Below are 16,194 nucleotides of genomic sequence, written 5' to 3'. Positions count from 1 at the left end.
TGCAGCCATTAGTGTTTTCTTACCAAGCCTCAACAACTGCATTTTCAAAAGCCTAAATGAGTGGAAATAATGTCTTTGTTCCCTCCCCTGCTTCTATTACTACCAAACCCTCTACCATCTTAATTCTACTTATGACTTCACTGTATTTATTTGGGATTATTTTCCTGTCAGGCTTTTGCAGTAATTTGCTTTAGAACTTATCGGTAGATTTGGCACCGGTCAAAGCAGTTCCAAGACCAGCCATCGTGGAATCTGAAGCTTCCTTGTTCATGTACAATACGGGAACATAAAAGCAGCTGCAGAGCGTGCTCCACTGCTGTCACATAGCCATAACTGCCAGGCAACAGCCATCAAGTAACTATCGTTTATGACAGTGGTAAAATTTGAACCCGCACCCTACAGCTGAACCATGCAAGCAAACATTTAAAAATACAGTAAGGACTGTTCATACTGAACTCAAAACTGTTTCCAGAGACCCCACTTGCAGAGCAGCCTTGACTCCAACCTTCTGAAAGGCCCTTCACAATTACCACCCAGCCAAGCGCTCAGAATAAAAGCTATCACTTCACTTTAAAATTCAGTATAAGCTACCTCTTCTCCTGTGTCCAAAGACTCTTGCAGTTCCATGCTAGAACCAGACTTTTATGATGATCCTTCTCTTTCCACTTCTATGCTCTCGAAGGGACTCAGAACACAAAACTTGAAGTCACCCTTCAGTACATGAACATTATCTAGCCTTATAAAATGTAGTTTACTCTGTACTTCCCCAGTCACCGCAATTTTTACCCTGCTGCCTAGGAAATTTATCATCAAATAGCACTTTTGGGCCCCAGGAGGAAACTAATGTAAAACTAATTCCCCAGATTGCCATTGTTGATACCAACAGGAATATGCTACCAGAAGCCTAAACAATGGCAATCCACCCACAGCCTATTCCTGAAGTTTTCTTCCTTGAAGAAGTTTCTTCCTTCACCGTACCCATTTCTCCATCTCCCAAGACAAGTCACTACATATAAACATAAATCGTCAAAGTTTTCTCATTTTTCACAAGGGGATGTTTTTCAATGACTTGACTCTTACCTCTTTGGAAGAGCTTGCCTTAGAATTAATGACTTTTAAAGACAGCTATCTTGGAACACAAACCTTTGGAAGTGCACTGAGGGAAAGGTGGGAGAAACCACATGTGCAGTGCACCTGACTACTGGATGGCTAACCATTTCTTCTGGGGGTCATCAGATGTAGTGTGTGCTAAGAGTAGTCATGTTCAAGTTCCCTCCACCCCCTCTTTAGCACCTTGATTTAAAAACTGGAAGTTCCATTATACAAAATCCTAAAGGCAGGTATCTGGGAAGAGGCTTTCCAATCACGCCATCTCACTCGGGAAGAGCAATACAGGGAGTATGAAAACTGGTGAGTCGTTAGATATGCAAGAGCAACCACAAACTGGCAGAATCGGTGTTCCCAACTCCATTCCTCAGTGGCATGACAAGGGGGCCAGCCTGTATTTAAAGCACGTGGTGCAAAATTAGTATCTTAGTTCTCAAAGCCCTCGGCCTTTAGCGTTGCTTTGGGCGCACAAATGCCCATTTGCTTCTCTAGGGAGCCAAGCAGCCACATGAAGATCAATGCACAGAGTCCAACTGATCCCTTCCTACCTCCTGATGTCCCTCAGAGAACATCAATACAAGCCCTTCTCCTCGACTGATACGCTAGTGGCCAAGCTGACGGTCATCATAGGTGCTGTATCTCTTCACGTGGATTCGGCGCACTCGATCACGAAGTTCAAAACCTTCATCATCCTCGCTGTGAGACGCCTGGCTTCGGCTCCTGCTTGTTGCTTCCAGCAGGGAGTTATCAGGAACCCGTGGTGTTTCATATAGTAAGACATTTAGTGTTTCCTCATAAATTCGTGCCTCAGGGAATTCAACCTACAAAAAACAGCACATGTCCTTTTGCCGACCCGTACAGGATAACTCCACTGGAACACAGACCCGTAAGTCAAAAGGTACTTGAGCCATAAAAACACAGACATGACAAAGAGAGTAAAACAATTGTAAATGAGAAAGATGAGCAAAGCGGTCTTAGTTCCTGATAGAGGATTACCCCCACCACCAGCTCGCCTACCTCACCTCTTCCAGAACAGAATACACTATTTGTGATTCCTATGTGCCAATGTGGGACTCCAGCCACCTTACCTGCACCGCTGCAAGTCAGAACTCTTGAAGTTAGGGCAACTCTGTAGAGTTATCATGCTAATCACTGTCATGTTTTCATGCATGTAACTCATCTCTTGAGGACGTATTATACGTGAAAGCAAGTCTTTAGGTAACCTTTGCAAAATCAGAGGTGGGAAGACTAGGAGAAGAATTGCTGGAAACGTGGGGTAGTCAAGATAGCTTGATTACCGGGAACCTGCACTCCTGCTGAACCTTCTTCCTAACAGATATTCTGTAGATTTGCACATAAAAGCACAACGATAATAAAAACATCACATTTTTAAACAGTGTTTGAGCTCAGGTTTCCGTGTCCTTAATTTCATCCCATCCATTTCAGTTATTCAGGTTGGGACAGATTGGTTTCAGTCTTCTCCTTTTTGGCATATACTTTCCAGCACTCTGGAGAAATTTATACTCCCAGACACAACCATTTAGTTCAATTACAATGATTACATCAGTGCAAGTGAAACACAGTACAAAGTAACTGCAATGAAGTAAATTTATATAGGTATAATTAGGAGCAGAATTAGATCTTTACTTCATCCAATTAGAGAAGAATTTAAAGGCATTTACATGCTTTAGGGACACAAAAATCCATCAGCTTTAAGAGACTAGTGCTAAAATGCACATGCTTTCAGAATTACCATCCTCAGTCTTTCCTTCTTGTAACCTGCTACTATATTTAGTCTTCTCTGAGTTCTATCTATATGCAGCAAGACACCAGCTCATCCTGCAGGCCCTGAGCAGCGAGCCATTCTAGTGATTTCTATGTCACTGACCACCAATTCCAGTCAATATTCAGGAGAGTTGGTATCAAAGCTTTTCCAGCAAGTGATACTGCTCACCCCTAGCAATTTGGCTTAAGTTATACAAAATCTCTATCCTTCTCCGATGTATCATCAACCTGATTTTTTTTTTTTTTTAAACATAAGAGACAGGTGGGTAAAACTCCATTACCTTGGTCTGCTTCTTCTCCGTAGCGTACACTATAGAGGTACAACAGACTTCGGCAAGTTTCCGACCCTGTCCATAGAAAGACCAGCAGCAGATTTCATCCCCTATAACATCCTTAATGAAAAGAACTCTGCCATTGAATCGGAGAGAGAGTTTGTCAAACAGCTCTATGTTCTTCAGCAAGTTGTCATCTGAGTTACTGAAACACAGCAACAAAAGAAGGGATATGGTTTTTGCGGTTTTTCAACTGGCCATCTCGACAGAAATTATATGCCTGTTCCACCAGTTTTAAGCATTGATCTAACTGCAGCATACAAATAAGTAGTGACTCACTGCCATGTGCTGCCAAGAAAAGAGAGGGTAATAGCCAATTTCAGATACAAACAAGATGCTCTGATTCCCATGAGCAAACACACCAGCCTTTAGAGGTCAAGTTATATAATTAATAACGACAGCACAATTTCCCAAATCATTGCATCAACTATCCACAACTACCTCTTGACTGACACTCAAGACGATTACATCACACGCTAACTGCAGTTCTCTCGAGCCTAGTAACAGCAAAAGTCCAGAAAGTCAATGCATGTTAGAAGGCCAGCTAAAAAAGCAGCTGTTCTGCATGTAACACCAGTGATACCACACACAAATTTCTAGGGCAACTACATTATTTAGGAAACTAAGGTTTATTGATGCGATGTAGAATCTTGATTACTTTTCAAAGCAATATCTAGATGTTCTAGAGGAATAAAAAGCATACACTCTATTACAGCTTTAAAATCAAGAAAAGCTATCAGAAAGCTGTTCTTAAAATTTAAAATATTTTACATAAGTAACAACATCACGGCCAATCCATGTCCAGCGATTTGATTAAGTAACAAAAAAACCAAACCCCAAACCTAAAAGCCTTACTCCTCTGACATTAGGCTGAACCCAGCAGCCGTATCGAAAAAAAGTACTCTGTGCCTCTTTGTCACTTTATAGGTGCCTGGGACATTACATGAGGATACCTGGGAATTGGTGAACATGCTATTGCCTAGACCACAAAGCCAGCCTTGCTAGCTTTAACAGTAAAATTCCTTACTCTTTGGACCAGAAGCCCAAGGTTCACACCTTGCTGCCAACAGTCCTGCCCAGAGTCGTGGCATCGTACTTTTGTATGTGGCACCTGAACTTTTGCAAGTGGTCCAGGAGAGCTGTGAAATACTTAGGAGTCAAGACACTGCTGACAAGACCAGCCAGCTGGGCTCTGCACAAAATACTTAGTCTGAGAAGTATTTCTGTTCAGATCAAAAAAGAATGATGCGCGACCAGATGAAAACCTTCAGCTCGCAAGAATCATTTGATAAAGCAATCTGGGTTTCAGCCTGAGACAAGTCCCAGCCTCTATCAAGCGGCAGAGCCGGGAAACAAATGTGGAAGTCTTCATCCATTTAGTTCTTAGACCGCACTGACAACGCGGCTGAGAAAGCTCCTTTTATACTGTCGATGAGGAAGACCAGAAGGAAAAAAAAACCTTTGCTTGCTAGCAGCCAGTGTGGAATTTTAAATAAAGACGCCTCATTTAAACACCACCAAGGCATGCAGATTCATGGGCAAGGAATAATGAGAACTCTACAGCTAGCTGAGACACCAGCACCTCCCAGTATCTGGGCTCTGTCGCTCTCATTACTAGCACGCTCCCACTGCCAGCCCCACGGTGACTAATGTGCTATTCTGTGCTTGCTTTAGCACCACTGCCATAAGCTGAAGGGTAACGCAGGGAGGAGCCCCACAGGACTGGCAGAGACAGAGTGCTGTCTGCTGAAACATGGGCTGCTCTTCAGCACTCCCACAGGCAGCATTTCCTGACTACCTGAAATACCATGATAGAATCCATCTCTTCCCACAGACAGACAATCAGTCTGTCTAGAGCAAAAAAGCTTTGAGGATTGCATCTCGGACTGAAAAGGCTGAAAATGAGGATTCTGCATAGCATAAAGGATTACTGGCATTGCTTCAATGACTCGTTTGGGAAAATCCAAAGCCATTCCGACAGCACCACAACAAAGGGATCACGATAGTTACCGCATAAAACTAAATAAATCATGTTACTTTATACAGGAGGAAAGCCAGTAAATTCTTGTCCTGGCTTTAACCAGGTTGTTCCTGAGCAGAACAGGTACTTTCCTTTGTAACCAGATAATTCATTAATTTAGAGGCACTGGCACACCAACAATGTCTGTAGGTCAGAGGAGAGTGCTGGCAGAGCTACATGCAGACTCAAAAGCAAAGCCAAATGGACAAGGCAGGGATCATGGCTGCATTAGCTTTGCATTGACGAGGTAACACTCTGGTTACCGGTTTGCGCTGCGTTACCTAACTTACAGCCAGTTTCAGCCAACATTAACAGCCTCACCGTTCCCATCTCTCATCCCGAGTTTCCATTCCTCTTTCTCACACAACTGAACTGCACACTAGACTGCAACAAATATTTGTTGTGTTCTCCCCCCATTTAGAGTCACACCAGTCAAAACCAACAGCACTCACATCCATAAAAGAACACTGTGGTAAGCAAAAAACCCCAAAACAATCCAAACAGGAAAAAAAACCACAAAAAACACCCCCCCAAAACCCCCAGGTTAGGTTGTACCACATCTTCCTCCACTCCCATAGTCAAAAGAAACTTCCCCATTACAGTGGGGGAAAGAGGAATTACATACCTGGTGTAGGAGTATTTGTTGTTGCTTCTGTTATAAAGCAGCTTAACAACGGGCTGTTGGGAGAGAAGGAAAAAAAGCAGAAAAGGTTAAGTTCTGTGTTTGAATACATTCAGCAAAAATTCAGTTTTCTCACTGGATAGTTGTGGAAAAGCAGTTACTTTCATTGAAGATTCTATCAGTCTCTCCTCTTCTTTTGGAGATGTGATAATAGGGATGCTACACACAGGTTCGTACAAGTCTTTCTTGTCCTGTTTTAAAGAAAGAAAGGAGAGGGGAAATACACCAAAGTGAAATAAATGCTAAAGCTAACATCTGCTGCTGTCTTCTCCAGCCCCTCCGGCCATGTTCCCAAATCCTGTGATGCAAAGGAAAAGCTCTGTGTTGCTATAGCAACCACACAGCTCACCTTGATCTGCAACCCAGAAATACAGCCGAGATTTCTTATCCCCAGAAGGCAGCAGTAATTGAAACACCGGGACGCAGGTGGACGTCCTTCCTAGCTACAGCAAGGACTCTGAGCTCAAGGCACACTTGGTTTAAGTGGGTTTATTATTCTACCCTTTTTTGAAGAAAAGGATGGCAAGAGTTTGCACTAGTTTTCATCAACTCAAAACACTGCAGCACATAAGGTTATCAGCCACTATGAGCTGATCGTTGGGCAGGAACAGCACGTCCCCAAAACGGACTTCAGCCCCTTATGATACACAAGCAACAATCAAGAGCTTGTAGCACAGTCTGTGGCTCCAGATTCCTCGTGTAGCACATTAAGGAAAGCTCAACAGCTATTAGGGGAGCATCAGAACATTCTGGTTTTAGAAGAAAGGTTTTAAATTCCAAACCAGAAGGACAATTGTCAGTGTGGCTTTGCACTTCTTCCAGCGGATTCAAGAAGTATGTTGAACCTAGTACGTGAGGCATTTATTAATTACTAACTTTTGTCCTGCCAGAAACACTCATTTCACAATCTTAAGGCTCATAATAAGTTATATATATTGCATCTGGACTCATCTCATCAAAAAGTCCGCAGAACAAGCTGATTTGAGTCAGCTGAATGCAGAGGGACTCCAAGTGAATAAAGCTACTACGGGCTTACGGATTTGCAAAACTGATGGAACGGAAAGCCCTTAGAGCACCTAGTGCTTACCATGTACGTCTTTTTCTCCATTAAGATTCAAACTTAGAAAAAAGTTACCATGTTTGCAAAGATTCAAACCCATTCTGCCTATAAATATTATCTAATTAGAAGTGACGTAACTTGGGGGAAATTTAGACAAATGCCATAAGGTCTTTTAAATCATATGCTCAAAATAATCATGTTTATTCAATCAGTTTCCTTTAAATTTCTGGCTTTTATTTAATTTCACACGAGAGGAACTCATTCGCTGTCTATTTCCTAAATAAAATTTAAAAAAAAGAAATAGAAAAGAACCAGTCCCTCTGTTTAAATGACAAATTGAGAATCCAGTTTCTCCTTTATTCATCCCTGCGAAGTAGAAAAGTGCCACTGTCCCCATCCTGAGGGGGCAGCTGGGCAACTGAACAGAAGCAGAGGGAAATGATTTACCTGTCATCATAACAGACATCTCTGAAATGACAGCAACTGGAACCTACACTTTGCACGTTCTAGATTCATATAATCTAACCAGGGGACGATCCTTCTCCTCTTATAAAGAAATAGCTCCCTCGGTAATGCAGTCGCCCCACTAATTGTGCTAAATGCCTTCAGCGTACAGGCCCCTGTGCCCTGGAAGGCCATGCCCTGATAGCACACGGGTCTGAAAACATTTCCAGGGAGATCATAACCTCATTTTTCACCTCTTATTCAAAGCATCAGAGAATCTCAGGTGCGCGTACAGAGAAAGGATAACTCTGGCTTTGATAAACACATTGGATAAGATCTTAGAACTTTCTCGGCTGCTGTCTCATTTTCTTTCCAGGCTGTCTTGCACATCTAAAACTTGATCCCATCTCTAAGGCCATGAAATACTCTCTCAAGTTGTCTTAAGTAAATTTGATAAGCAAAACACCCACAAAAACCTTCACAGGCTACTTCTATTTCTTACCTGCAGGGCTGTTTGGCACATGTCCACTAAGCCCTGAATGAGATAATATTTGGCTTCTGCCATCAACTCTTTGATCTCCTGTCTGTGTTTAGGAAGTGCAATCGTGTCATCTCGGAGATAGTTTAAAATTGTTCCAAAGTGCTTCCCACAACGGTCTATAAGGATCCAGCCTGAAAAAAATAACCATCACATCATTTCAATCGCCTCAACACTAGGGGGCAAGAAAAAGCTCCTCAGCGTCCTCAGCGAGGTTAACTAAGCCCAACGTTTCCTGAAGCTGCACAAGGTACTCCTCCTGGTTCACTCCGTGGAAGCCTCCACTGCCTTGGAGCAAACTGAAGCTGGTCACAGTACAGAAACTGGCAGTGCAACCGCTCCTTTGGCACCTCCTGTGTGCCCTCACCGCTTTCCACCCCCCACCCAAAAGAAAAGCCTCAAGCTAACAACACTTGCCTTCCTATCACAGGACACTGAAGTCGCTGCAGGAACCCGACTGCACTGAATCACTTGATCATGTGCTGACTGACCAAAATTCTTATCCGGGCTTCGCCTTTTCTCCATTAGGTTCTGATTAAAGGAACGGACCCTTTTACCCACTGCAGGAAGTCTAAATTACATCTGTTTGACTGTCCAAGCCACCCAAATCTTGAAAAAAAGGCCAAAAAAAACAAACAACCAAAAACCGCAGCTTATTGTTAGGTAGGTTGCTTCTTTTATTGAGAGGCTTGTCATATTGCCAGCAAAATGGGAGTGTACTGTATTTGCACAGGAACACATGCAGTAACTGCTGCTACAGGGTAATGCTGGGCAGTTGGAAACAGCGCTAAGAAAGCCGGGAAACCTAGAGGAGAGAATTCACAGCTGTCTGCAACAAGAAGACCTGGGATAAGTTCTGCGGCCTAACGAGAAGGATCTGTCAGTTTTCCAGCCACACCTTCTGCTCTTGTGTGGAGTTAGAGAGAAGGGTTCCCCAGGCGCTAAAAGGCAAACTAGCCCAGAATACCCAGCATGGGCAAAAAGCTGTTCCAATCTCCAAACAGGAGAAAAGAACAGGAGAGAGACAGATCAGGAGAGGGGATGCGGCACAGGAAACAGCAGCAGACAGGCAGTCCTTGCGATGTTAAAACATCCCTAAAGTCACATTCACCAGGAAACAGGATGTCTGACCTGCTGGCAAACAATAGCAATGTAGGATGCACACAGGCAGAGGGCTTAATATGGTGTCCAACCCTTTTCCATAACATGGGAGGCAGGCAAAAAAGTGTTATTTTGGGACCTAGGTACAGAAAACAACACAGGAAAGCCGGCTGAACCACTGCTGGATTCGCCAGCTGCAGCTGTCAGGGCATGAACCTTGTTTTCTGTCCAGGCTGAGGCTCTTACACAGAACTGCTGCAGTAAACGGATTTAGTGGTACGTAACACTCAACAAGACCCAGCCTACTCAAGGGGGAACTTGGTTTAAACGACACGCAAACCCCCCAAGGAGCTGTTTCAGCCTAAGCAAGCACACGGTTGTGCGTCACGTTTAAACTGATGTCACCTGGGCACACGGAAGAGCTTTTGCATACGAGTGTTCAGAGACACCAGCTCTGCCAGCCTCTCTCAGCCTCTTCACAGCACCACAACCCTTGTTCCTAAAGCACCAATTCGCCCTGGACTACCAAAGAGAGGAAAACGAAAGCACTTGTAGCCACTGCTGATATTGGTCTTCCTACTTGTTCTACTCTCCATAACCGATTACGGATTTTTATAACGCCAATATGGGTGTCCAGCAAGAGGTGACTACTTGACTGATGGCTAAATACTGTCACAGCGTCACGAGCCACAAGTCGAACATGCTACTGGGAGGAGGAAAAAAAGGAATTTTCAATGTAGCAAGCAAGGCTGCTCTGAGTTTTGTCAGCAAGACGAAAACTGAACGTCCCTCCCCACATACGCATGTCGCATGATGCCACTACATGACACCACGCAAACAACAACCCACATACTGTCTGTTCCGTCTTCGTACCAACACCAACAATCTGCAGACCAGCTGAGACCGTAGGAAAGAGAACCAGTCCTTCCGCCAGCTAATTTTAGTAACAAAAGGACACGTTTTCGTAAGGCACAGAGGATTGTTAGCGCCAATGGGAGTCGACTGCCTAATGTTCCAAGTTATTTTTGGAATATATCTTTCCCTACATCCTTAACTGAGCGTGGTCTTTTAAAATATTAAAAAACCCACCACCAAACCCCAGTTGTTTTACAAAATTCTCAACAATAAGACATTCCCTTACCTTCCTTGTCTGTGAGCACCTCCATCCTGCCGCTGAACATGGCCTTCAGCATGGTGTCGTGCCGGGTCAGCACTTGCACTGTAGTGTAATACAGAGAGCCCCCAACGTTCAGTCGCACGTACTTGTTACCAAGGCTGCCCCCTTTGAAGCTGCAAGTTTTGGGCTTGGGCCCTGCAGCTGGACAAAGGGTGGAGGTTAGGCACGTGTCCCCCGACATCTCCTTCTGTAGGTAGATGACAACCCTGCAGAGCGTGGGCCTGACGGATTCCGCCGTGGTTGGTGAAGAGTCACGAGTCCCCAGACGAGGATGGCAAGGCAAAAGCTGTCATAACCACGGGGCCCTGGAAACAGAAACGCGCAAGATCAGTACAGAAGCCTGGAATTTCCATTTACAACAAAATCATGAAGCCCACAATGCAGAAGAGATACTTTCAGTAGACTCCTAAGGACACATTTACGCACATTCTGACAAAACAAGATTCCGGTGCTTCCGAGACAATTTACGCGGCAGTACAGCGGTTGCTCAGCACCACGCAGCTATATCACTGTCAGGAAGACACGCAAAACTCTTCCTGTTATTTCGTCTTCAGCCAGCACTGCACACACCACACAATACCGTGCCCGAGTGCAAATGCTAGCTGGAATTCCGCTCCCTCTCCACTTCCCAAAAGAACGCCAGGCTTTCTTTGTGAGAGCTGAAGGACAATGGAAGAGCTCTCTGCCCTTCCTTCAGCCGGGGCGTGTGTCTGCACACGTGGTGGCCGTTTGTTTTTTAACCAGAGACATTCACAAATGTCTCTTCAAATGCCTTGACCCTGAAATGCTGGACCACGACGTTCTAGCTCCTGGCAACTCCTTTCATTCAAAACTCTTCCTCCTCCATCCTGGAATGCCGAGCAGCCAAGGTAGTTTTACTTTAAAAAAAAAAAATAACACCATCCCCCTGCCAAGTATGTCCACTCTTTGGAATATTTGTCCCAATTAAAAAGCCAGCTGGACATTCACTGCTTCTTTCTCTCCCCAGTATCACTGTGCTTATTTTCCATCGACAACAAGCTCAAAACGGAAACAAATACAAGAGCGAAACTCCATCTAATGTGCCAGATATAAAGTTCTTTAACTGGAGAAGTACAAATACCAGTTTCTTACCTATCCTTCCAACAATCACTGCTCTCAAAAACATTTTGCTGTTTGGTTTTTTTTGATGCTGTTTTTATAAAATTTTTTCAGACCACAACTATCTCCTCCCTTCTCTGTCCTGTGCCTGTGGCACATGAGTAACCTTTCACAAATAAATATAATAACCTGATAATCATATTGCTATTCTTCTTCCATCCCTTTTTGCTCTCACATCACCTCAGCTTCCAACATCGAAGAATCCCCACAACCACCCATCAGCGCAGCAAAGTACTTGGCAGCTACAGACAGGACCTCAAAATGGCCAGAGCTGTGGGTAACTACTGAACGTAGAACAACACCTACAACAGAACGTTATTCTGCAACGCCTGGCTCAGTTGTTCTAACGAAGCAAACGCTGCAACTGATGTCTACTAAATAACGAGCAATACAAAGGTTGGGCAGACCATCAACACACAAACCAGTTCTAAGAACTGTAGCACCAAAAAAGCTCAGTTTGCCCATAAATGCTCTAACGGGCGCTCCCACTAGCTGCCAACACACTCTACTTTGAGCTAACTGCGTAAAACCCAACAGCAAGCTCCAGCCTCCACCTGGGCAAGACCACGTCTTTTCCGGCTACACCCCTTGAGTCAAGCAGCCCGTGAGCAACTCTAAGTCAAAGGCAAGTGCACACTGCGAATGGGACTGGCCAGAGCAGCAGCAACCAGAAACTGTCTGTTGGGGTCGTGGTGTTACCCAAGAAGTTAATCACTGAAAAAAGCAGCTGAGGGTTACAGAGAAATCAATCAGGACCGGCCGAGGCACTGCCAGTAACGCCGCTCCTCCTCACGAGCCACAGGCAGGCTAACAGGCAACAGCAAACAAGTAAATCCAGACCAGAAGCGACTACGCCTCGCCGGGCGGTTAAGGGCTTTGGGAAGGATGGAAACACGCCTCAGGTCTGCGCACCTGCCACCCCTGCCCTGCCTTGCTTTAGCCCCTCAGCGACCCCCTCGGCAGAGCAAAGCACATCTATAAAGGCAGCCAGGGTGATCTCGCAACGAGAGAGAAATCCAGTCGCAAACAGCTCTCCAATTCCAACGGTGCTCTGTCGGAACGGACCCGTTCGAACCAAGTTTTCGGCCCGTTGTACCCCCTCAGGCCTTCGCTCACCCCTCTGGCCGAGCAGCACGAAGCTAAGCAGGAGCAGAATCCCCGCGCAGCGGGAGCCAGCACTGTTACCCCAACGCCTTCGTTAACCAGCTCGGAGGGTCGCGCTGGAACCAGGGCTGCGACCTTCAATTACCCACGTTAACACCCGAGAGCGTTCTCTGCGCCCCCTCCTCCCTGCCCCGGGCGGGCGGCGGGAGCAGGACGGACACCCGCCAGGGAACGGCCCCTGCCGAGAACTTCCAGACAAGGAACAACCTCAGGGTTCAGGGGAGAAAACCCCAAACGCCCGACCCTCCCGCGCAGCGCCGCCGGCAAACCGGGCCCGCTCCTGCCCCAAGTTCTGCCGCCCCTCACCGCTTTACACCTAACGGTCCTCCCGGCTTCGCTGCACCCCCAGGCCCCGCCACGGCGGGGCGGAGGCGGGACCCCGGCCCCGCTGAGCCAGGCCCGGTCAGGCCCGGGGCAGCGCGGCGTGTGCCGCCAGGGGCGGCGGGGCCGCGGCGGGCACCGAAGCCCTTCCCACACCGGGGGACGGTGGCACGTCCGGGGAGAGGCCTCCGCCCGCCCCGACGCCGCGCTCCGCACGCCCGCTCCCTCCCCGCGGGGCCCAGCCCGGCACCTGGAAGGGCAAACCAAGGCTGACCCAGCGGCGGGACGGCTGCTGCAGGAGGCCCGGCCCGGCCCGGTCCCGCTCGCCACCCGCCGGTCCGTCGCACCGAGGCGCGCACACACGCACCGCGGCGTGAGGCGACCCGGCAGAGCGGCGGCCGCTCTCCCAGCCCCGGCAGAGCGGCGGCGGCGGCCCCGGCGCTCCCCCCGCTCGCTGCTCACCCGCCCGCGGCCGCCGCGGCCCCCGGCTGAGCTCATTTCCTCCGCGCCCCGCTGGGAACCGGCCGCCACCCGGAAGCGCTTCCCGCCGCCACCCCCCGCGGCTCCCAGCGTGCCCCGCGGCCGGCGCGCGCTGTCGCCGTGGCAGCGGCGGGGGGGCCGGGCCGGGCCGGGCGGCGGCGGGTCCTGGCAGGCCGCGGGTCCCGCTGGGGCCCCCAGAGCGCCCCGGGAGGGCCGTGCCCGCGGCGGGGAGGGCCGCTCCGCTCCTGTCAGCTCCGGCGTGCTCGCCCGTGCCCGGCCGGAGCCGCGGGACGCGGCCCGAGAGATGGCACAGGCGGCGCTGGGCGCGGCGGGCCTCCACTTCGACGAGCTGAACAAGCTGCGGGTCCTGGACCCCGAGGTGTCGCAGCAGACGGCGCAGCTCCGGGAGGAGTGCCGGGCCTTCCTGGACAGTGAGTCCCGCCGGGCGCCCGGGGCCGGGCCGGCCCGGGCCGCGCCGCGCTGCGGGCCAGGTGGTGCCGTGAGGGCAGCGCGGCTGGAGCCCGCCCGGCCGGGCTGGGCCGGGCCCAGCCGGGCTGAGCCGAACTGGGCCGAGCCGGGGCGGGCCGAGCCGAGCCGAGCCGGGGCGGGCCGAGCCGAGCTAGGCTGGGCCGAGCCGAGCTGAGCGCTCTCGGGAGCCCGGCGGAGGGCTGGGGGGCCGGCAGGGGCGCGGGGGGGGCTGTGGTGACTCCCAGGGGCGCTTCCCCTTTGGTACCGCTGCCCGATGGTGAGGGGAACCCTAAAACGCGCTGGGTTACTGTAGAAGAACAAAGCCGCATCTAAAATTACAGCGGGTAGTAGAAGCGTCAGTCGCCTTTAGGGGGGCTTTGAATGTGACTTGGCAATTTTTTTTTTTTTGCAGAGATAGTAGAATTTCAAAAAATCGTGGGTAGCTTAATTGAACTTGTTGATCAACTGGCAAAAGCTGCTGAAAGTGAGAAGATGAAGGTACTGTGCAATTACTGGCTTGTCACATACTCTGCTCCGTACTGTGCATGAAAAATCACGTCCCTCCCTTCCTCCTCTCACGGCACAAGCACCCTGCTTCTGTCCGGGCCGTACCGGCCTCTCCGCGGCGGTTACACCTGCCTGCGCTGCAGGGCGCGGGCCTTTCCACCCAGCACTCGCCTGTAGCAGACTTGCACAGGCACGTCGCTCCTCATCCAATGGCCCTGCTGGTCCTGCTTGGCTGTGTGCTTGTGCAGAAGTAGAACGTGTGGTTTTTAATCACTCCTGCTAGCAGAACTTTGTCCTCGAGAGGCTCTGCGAGGAGGAGGGGGGGGGGGGGAGGAGGGGGGCTTTCTAAAGACCAGATCAGTGAAGAGCTCTGTAACTACGTTTGGAGTTTTCATTACATGTTTCTGTGTGTCACCGAGAGGTGTGGGTTTTTTCCATGGTATTGTGGAAATGGAAATGAATGTTTAGCACAATTGTAGGCAATTGCTTTTTCCCTTATTCGTTCTGGGGAAAAAAGTACAACCAGCGCTTGCCTGTCTGTAGGACAGTCCCTGGTGACCAGTTTGTATCTGCAGAGGAGTCGGTGGCTTTTGTGCCTTGAGTGTGAAGGAAGTCCCTTCATCTGCCCAGCCCCTACAGGGACTGTGTGCCTGTTCCACCAGCCCCTCAGCATTAAGGTGTCGCCCGCCTTTGTCGTTAGTGTGGCTGAAACGCCCCAAAATCAACCTGTGAGTCCTGAAAGGGCTTAAAAAAAATAAAAAATCCCAATACAACCCCATCGCTGACCGCTCTCTTTCGACAGGCCATCGGCGCACGAAATCTGCTGAAGTCTATAGCGAAGCAAAGAGAAGCTCAGGAACAGCAGCTGCAGGCGCTAATCGCTGAGAAGAAGATGCAGCTGGAAAGGTGCGTTTCGGGTGGGGTCCTTCTGGGGCACTACGTAGGCTGGGACGTCCGTCGGAGTGGGCGCGGGGCGAGGCCCAGCCCCGAGCCTGGGGTGGCCTCGAGGCCTCCAGACGAGCAGGTTCATTCCTGACGCCGCCTGACGTGGCTGAGCGGAGGCGGCCGGAGATCGCGCGGTTGGCGAAACGGTCGAACCGCAACCGCGCGCCCCGGGCCCGGCTCGGGCAGGCGCTTCAGAGCTGCGGGGTGGCGGCAGCCGGGGCTTCTGCGCCGGCTCGGGCTGGCCCAGCCTTCCTCCCACCACCCCCTGAACGGGGCCGGGCGCAGCTGTAACCGTCTGCTTTGTCTTCCAGGTACCGGGTAGAGTACGAGACCCTCTGTAAGATTGAAGCAGACCAGAACGAATTCATTGACCAATTCATTTTTCAGAAATAGAGGCTTTTAAGATTAAAACCAAACTAACTCGGAAACTTGACCATTCCGGAATCTTGAGAATTTCAAAAATATGCAATTTTTCACTGTGTGTGAATGACGAGATGGTTTGTACAAATGGAAGCGTTTTTAATCCCGTGTGAGTGACACCCAAAGTGGCAATAAGGGGGGGGGGGGGGGGGGGGCGGGTAGTCCAACAGGTGACAGACTGTTCTTTGTCTTACAGACGTTTTGTACAGGCAGTAGTTCTAATTCAGACCGTGGCTGAACTAATACTACTGTTGCTGCGTCTCTCACTTTTTGAACTGTACAGCTCTTTCAAAGAAATCAGAAAATAAATTATTGTTTTCAGACTTTCTGGATACACCAGAATTAGTCGCTTCCGCTGTTATTTTTGAGCTTAAGGGTTTACAACTCCCTGGATAGTCACAGTGGTTTTCCAGTGTGTTGTATTTCTCACACCTAAAGACCCAACACACAGGCAGCAGTAACTTTTACCCATGTTGAGCAGACTGTTTTTTCTATACAGTTAG

The 16,194-nt window shown here is 49.0% G+C and overlaps 2 protein-coding genes across 2 annotated transcripts; one reads left to right on the top strand and one right to left on the bottom strand.

Annotated features, from left to right (window-relative positions):
* Positions 1-1,692: 1,692 nt before the first annotated feature.
* Positions 1,693-10,427, bottom strand: TNFAIP1 (TNF alpha induced protein 1). Its single transcript, XM_009953959.2, has 6 exons — positions 10,211-10,427; positions 7,933-8,102; positions 6,028-6,117; positions 5,870-5,922; positions 3,174-3,369; positions 1,693-1,928 (listed from the first exon to the last, which is right to left on the bottom strand). The coding sequence occupies exons 1-6, from the start codon at positions 10,425-10,427 to the stop codon at positions 1,710-1,712; spliced, it is 945 nt and encodes a 314-aa protein (XP_009952261.1). The 3' UTR covers positions 1,693-1,709.
* A 3,216-nt stretch (positions 10,428-13,643) lies between these two features.
* On the top strand, positions 13,644-15,699 carry IFT20 (intraflagellar transport 20). The gene is made up of 4 exons (XM_086475241.1): positions 13,644-13,782; positions 14,232-14,317; positions 15,129-15,232; positions 15,583-15,699. The coding sequence occupies exons 1-4, from the start codon at positions 13,656-13,658 to the stop codon at positions 15,662-15,664; spliced, it is 399 nt and encodes a 132-aa protein (XP_086331367.1). The 5' UTR covers positions 13,644-13,655; the 3' UTR covers positions 15,665-15,699.
* Positions 15,700-16,194: the final 495 nt, after the last annotated feature.

The sequence above is a fragment of the Leptosomus discolor genome, chromosome 18 (genome assembly GCF_034619465.1).
Source record: "Leptosomus discolor isolate bLepDis1 chromosome 18, bLepDis1.hap2, whole genome shotgun sequence".
In the NCBI taxonomy this organism is placed as follows: Eukaryota; Metazoa; Chordata; class Aves; order Leptosomiformes; family Leptosomidae; genus Leptosomus; species Leptosomus discolor.
This window is presented reverse-complemented; position numbering and strand designations above follow the sequence as displayed.

Excerpts from the sequence above, each read along its gene's own strand:
- TNFAIP1 (XM_009953959.2), bottom strand. The coding sequence starts at position 10,427 with ATGTCGGGGGACACGTGCCTAACCTCCACCCTTTGTCCAGCTGCAGGG. Across the intron at positions 8,103-10,210 it reads GGTGCTCACAGACAAGGAAG|GCTGGATCCTTATAGACCGT; the intron begins GTAAGGGAATGT and ends TATTTTTTTCAG. Across the intron at positions 5,923-6,027 it reads TGATAGAATCTTCAATGAAA|CCCGTTGTTAAGCTGCTTTA; the intron begins GTAACTGCTTTT and ends CTCTCCCAACAG.
- IFT20 (XM_086475241.1), top strand. The coding sequence starts at position 13,656 with ATGGCACAGGCGGCGCTGGGCGCGGCGGGCCTCCACTTCGACGAGCTG. Across the intron at positions 13,783-14,231 it reads GTGCCGGGCCTTCCTGGACA|AGATAGTAGAATTTCAAAAA; the intron begins GTGAGTCCCGCC and ends TTTTTTTTGCAG. Across the intron at positions 14,318-15,128 it reads CTGAAAGTGAGAAGATGAAG|GCCATCGGCGCACGAAATCT; the intron begins GTACTGTGCAAT and ends CTCTTTCGACAG.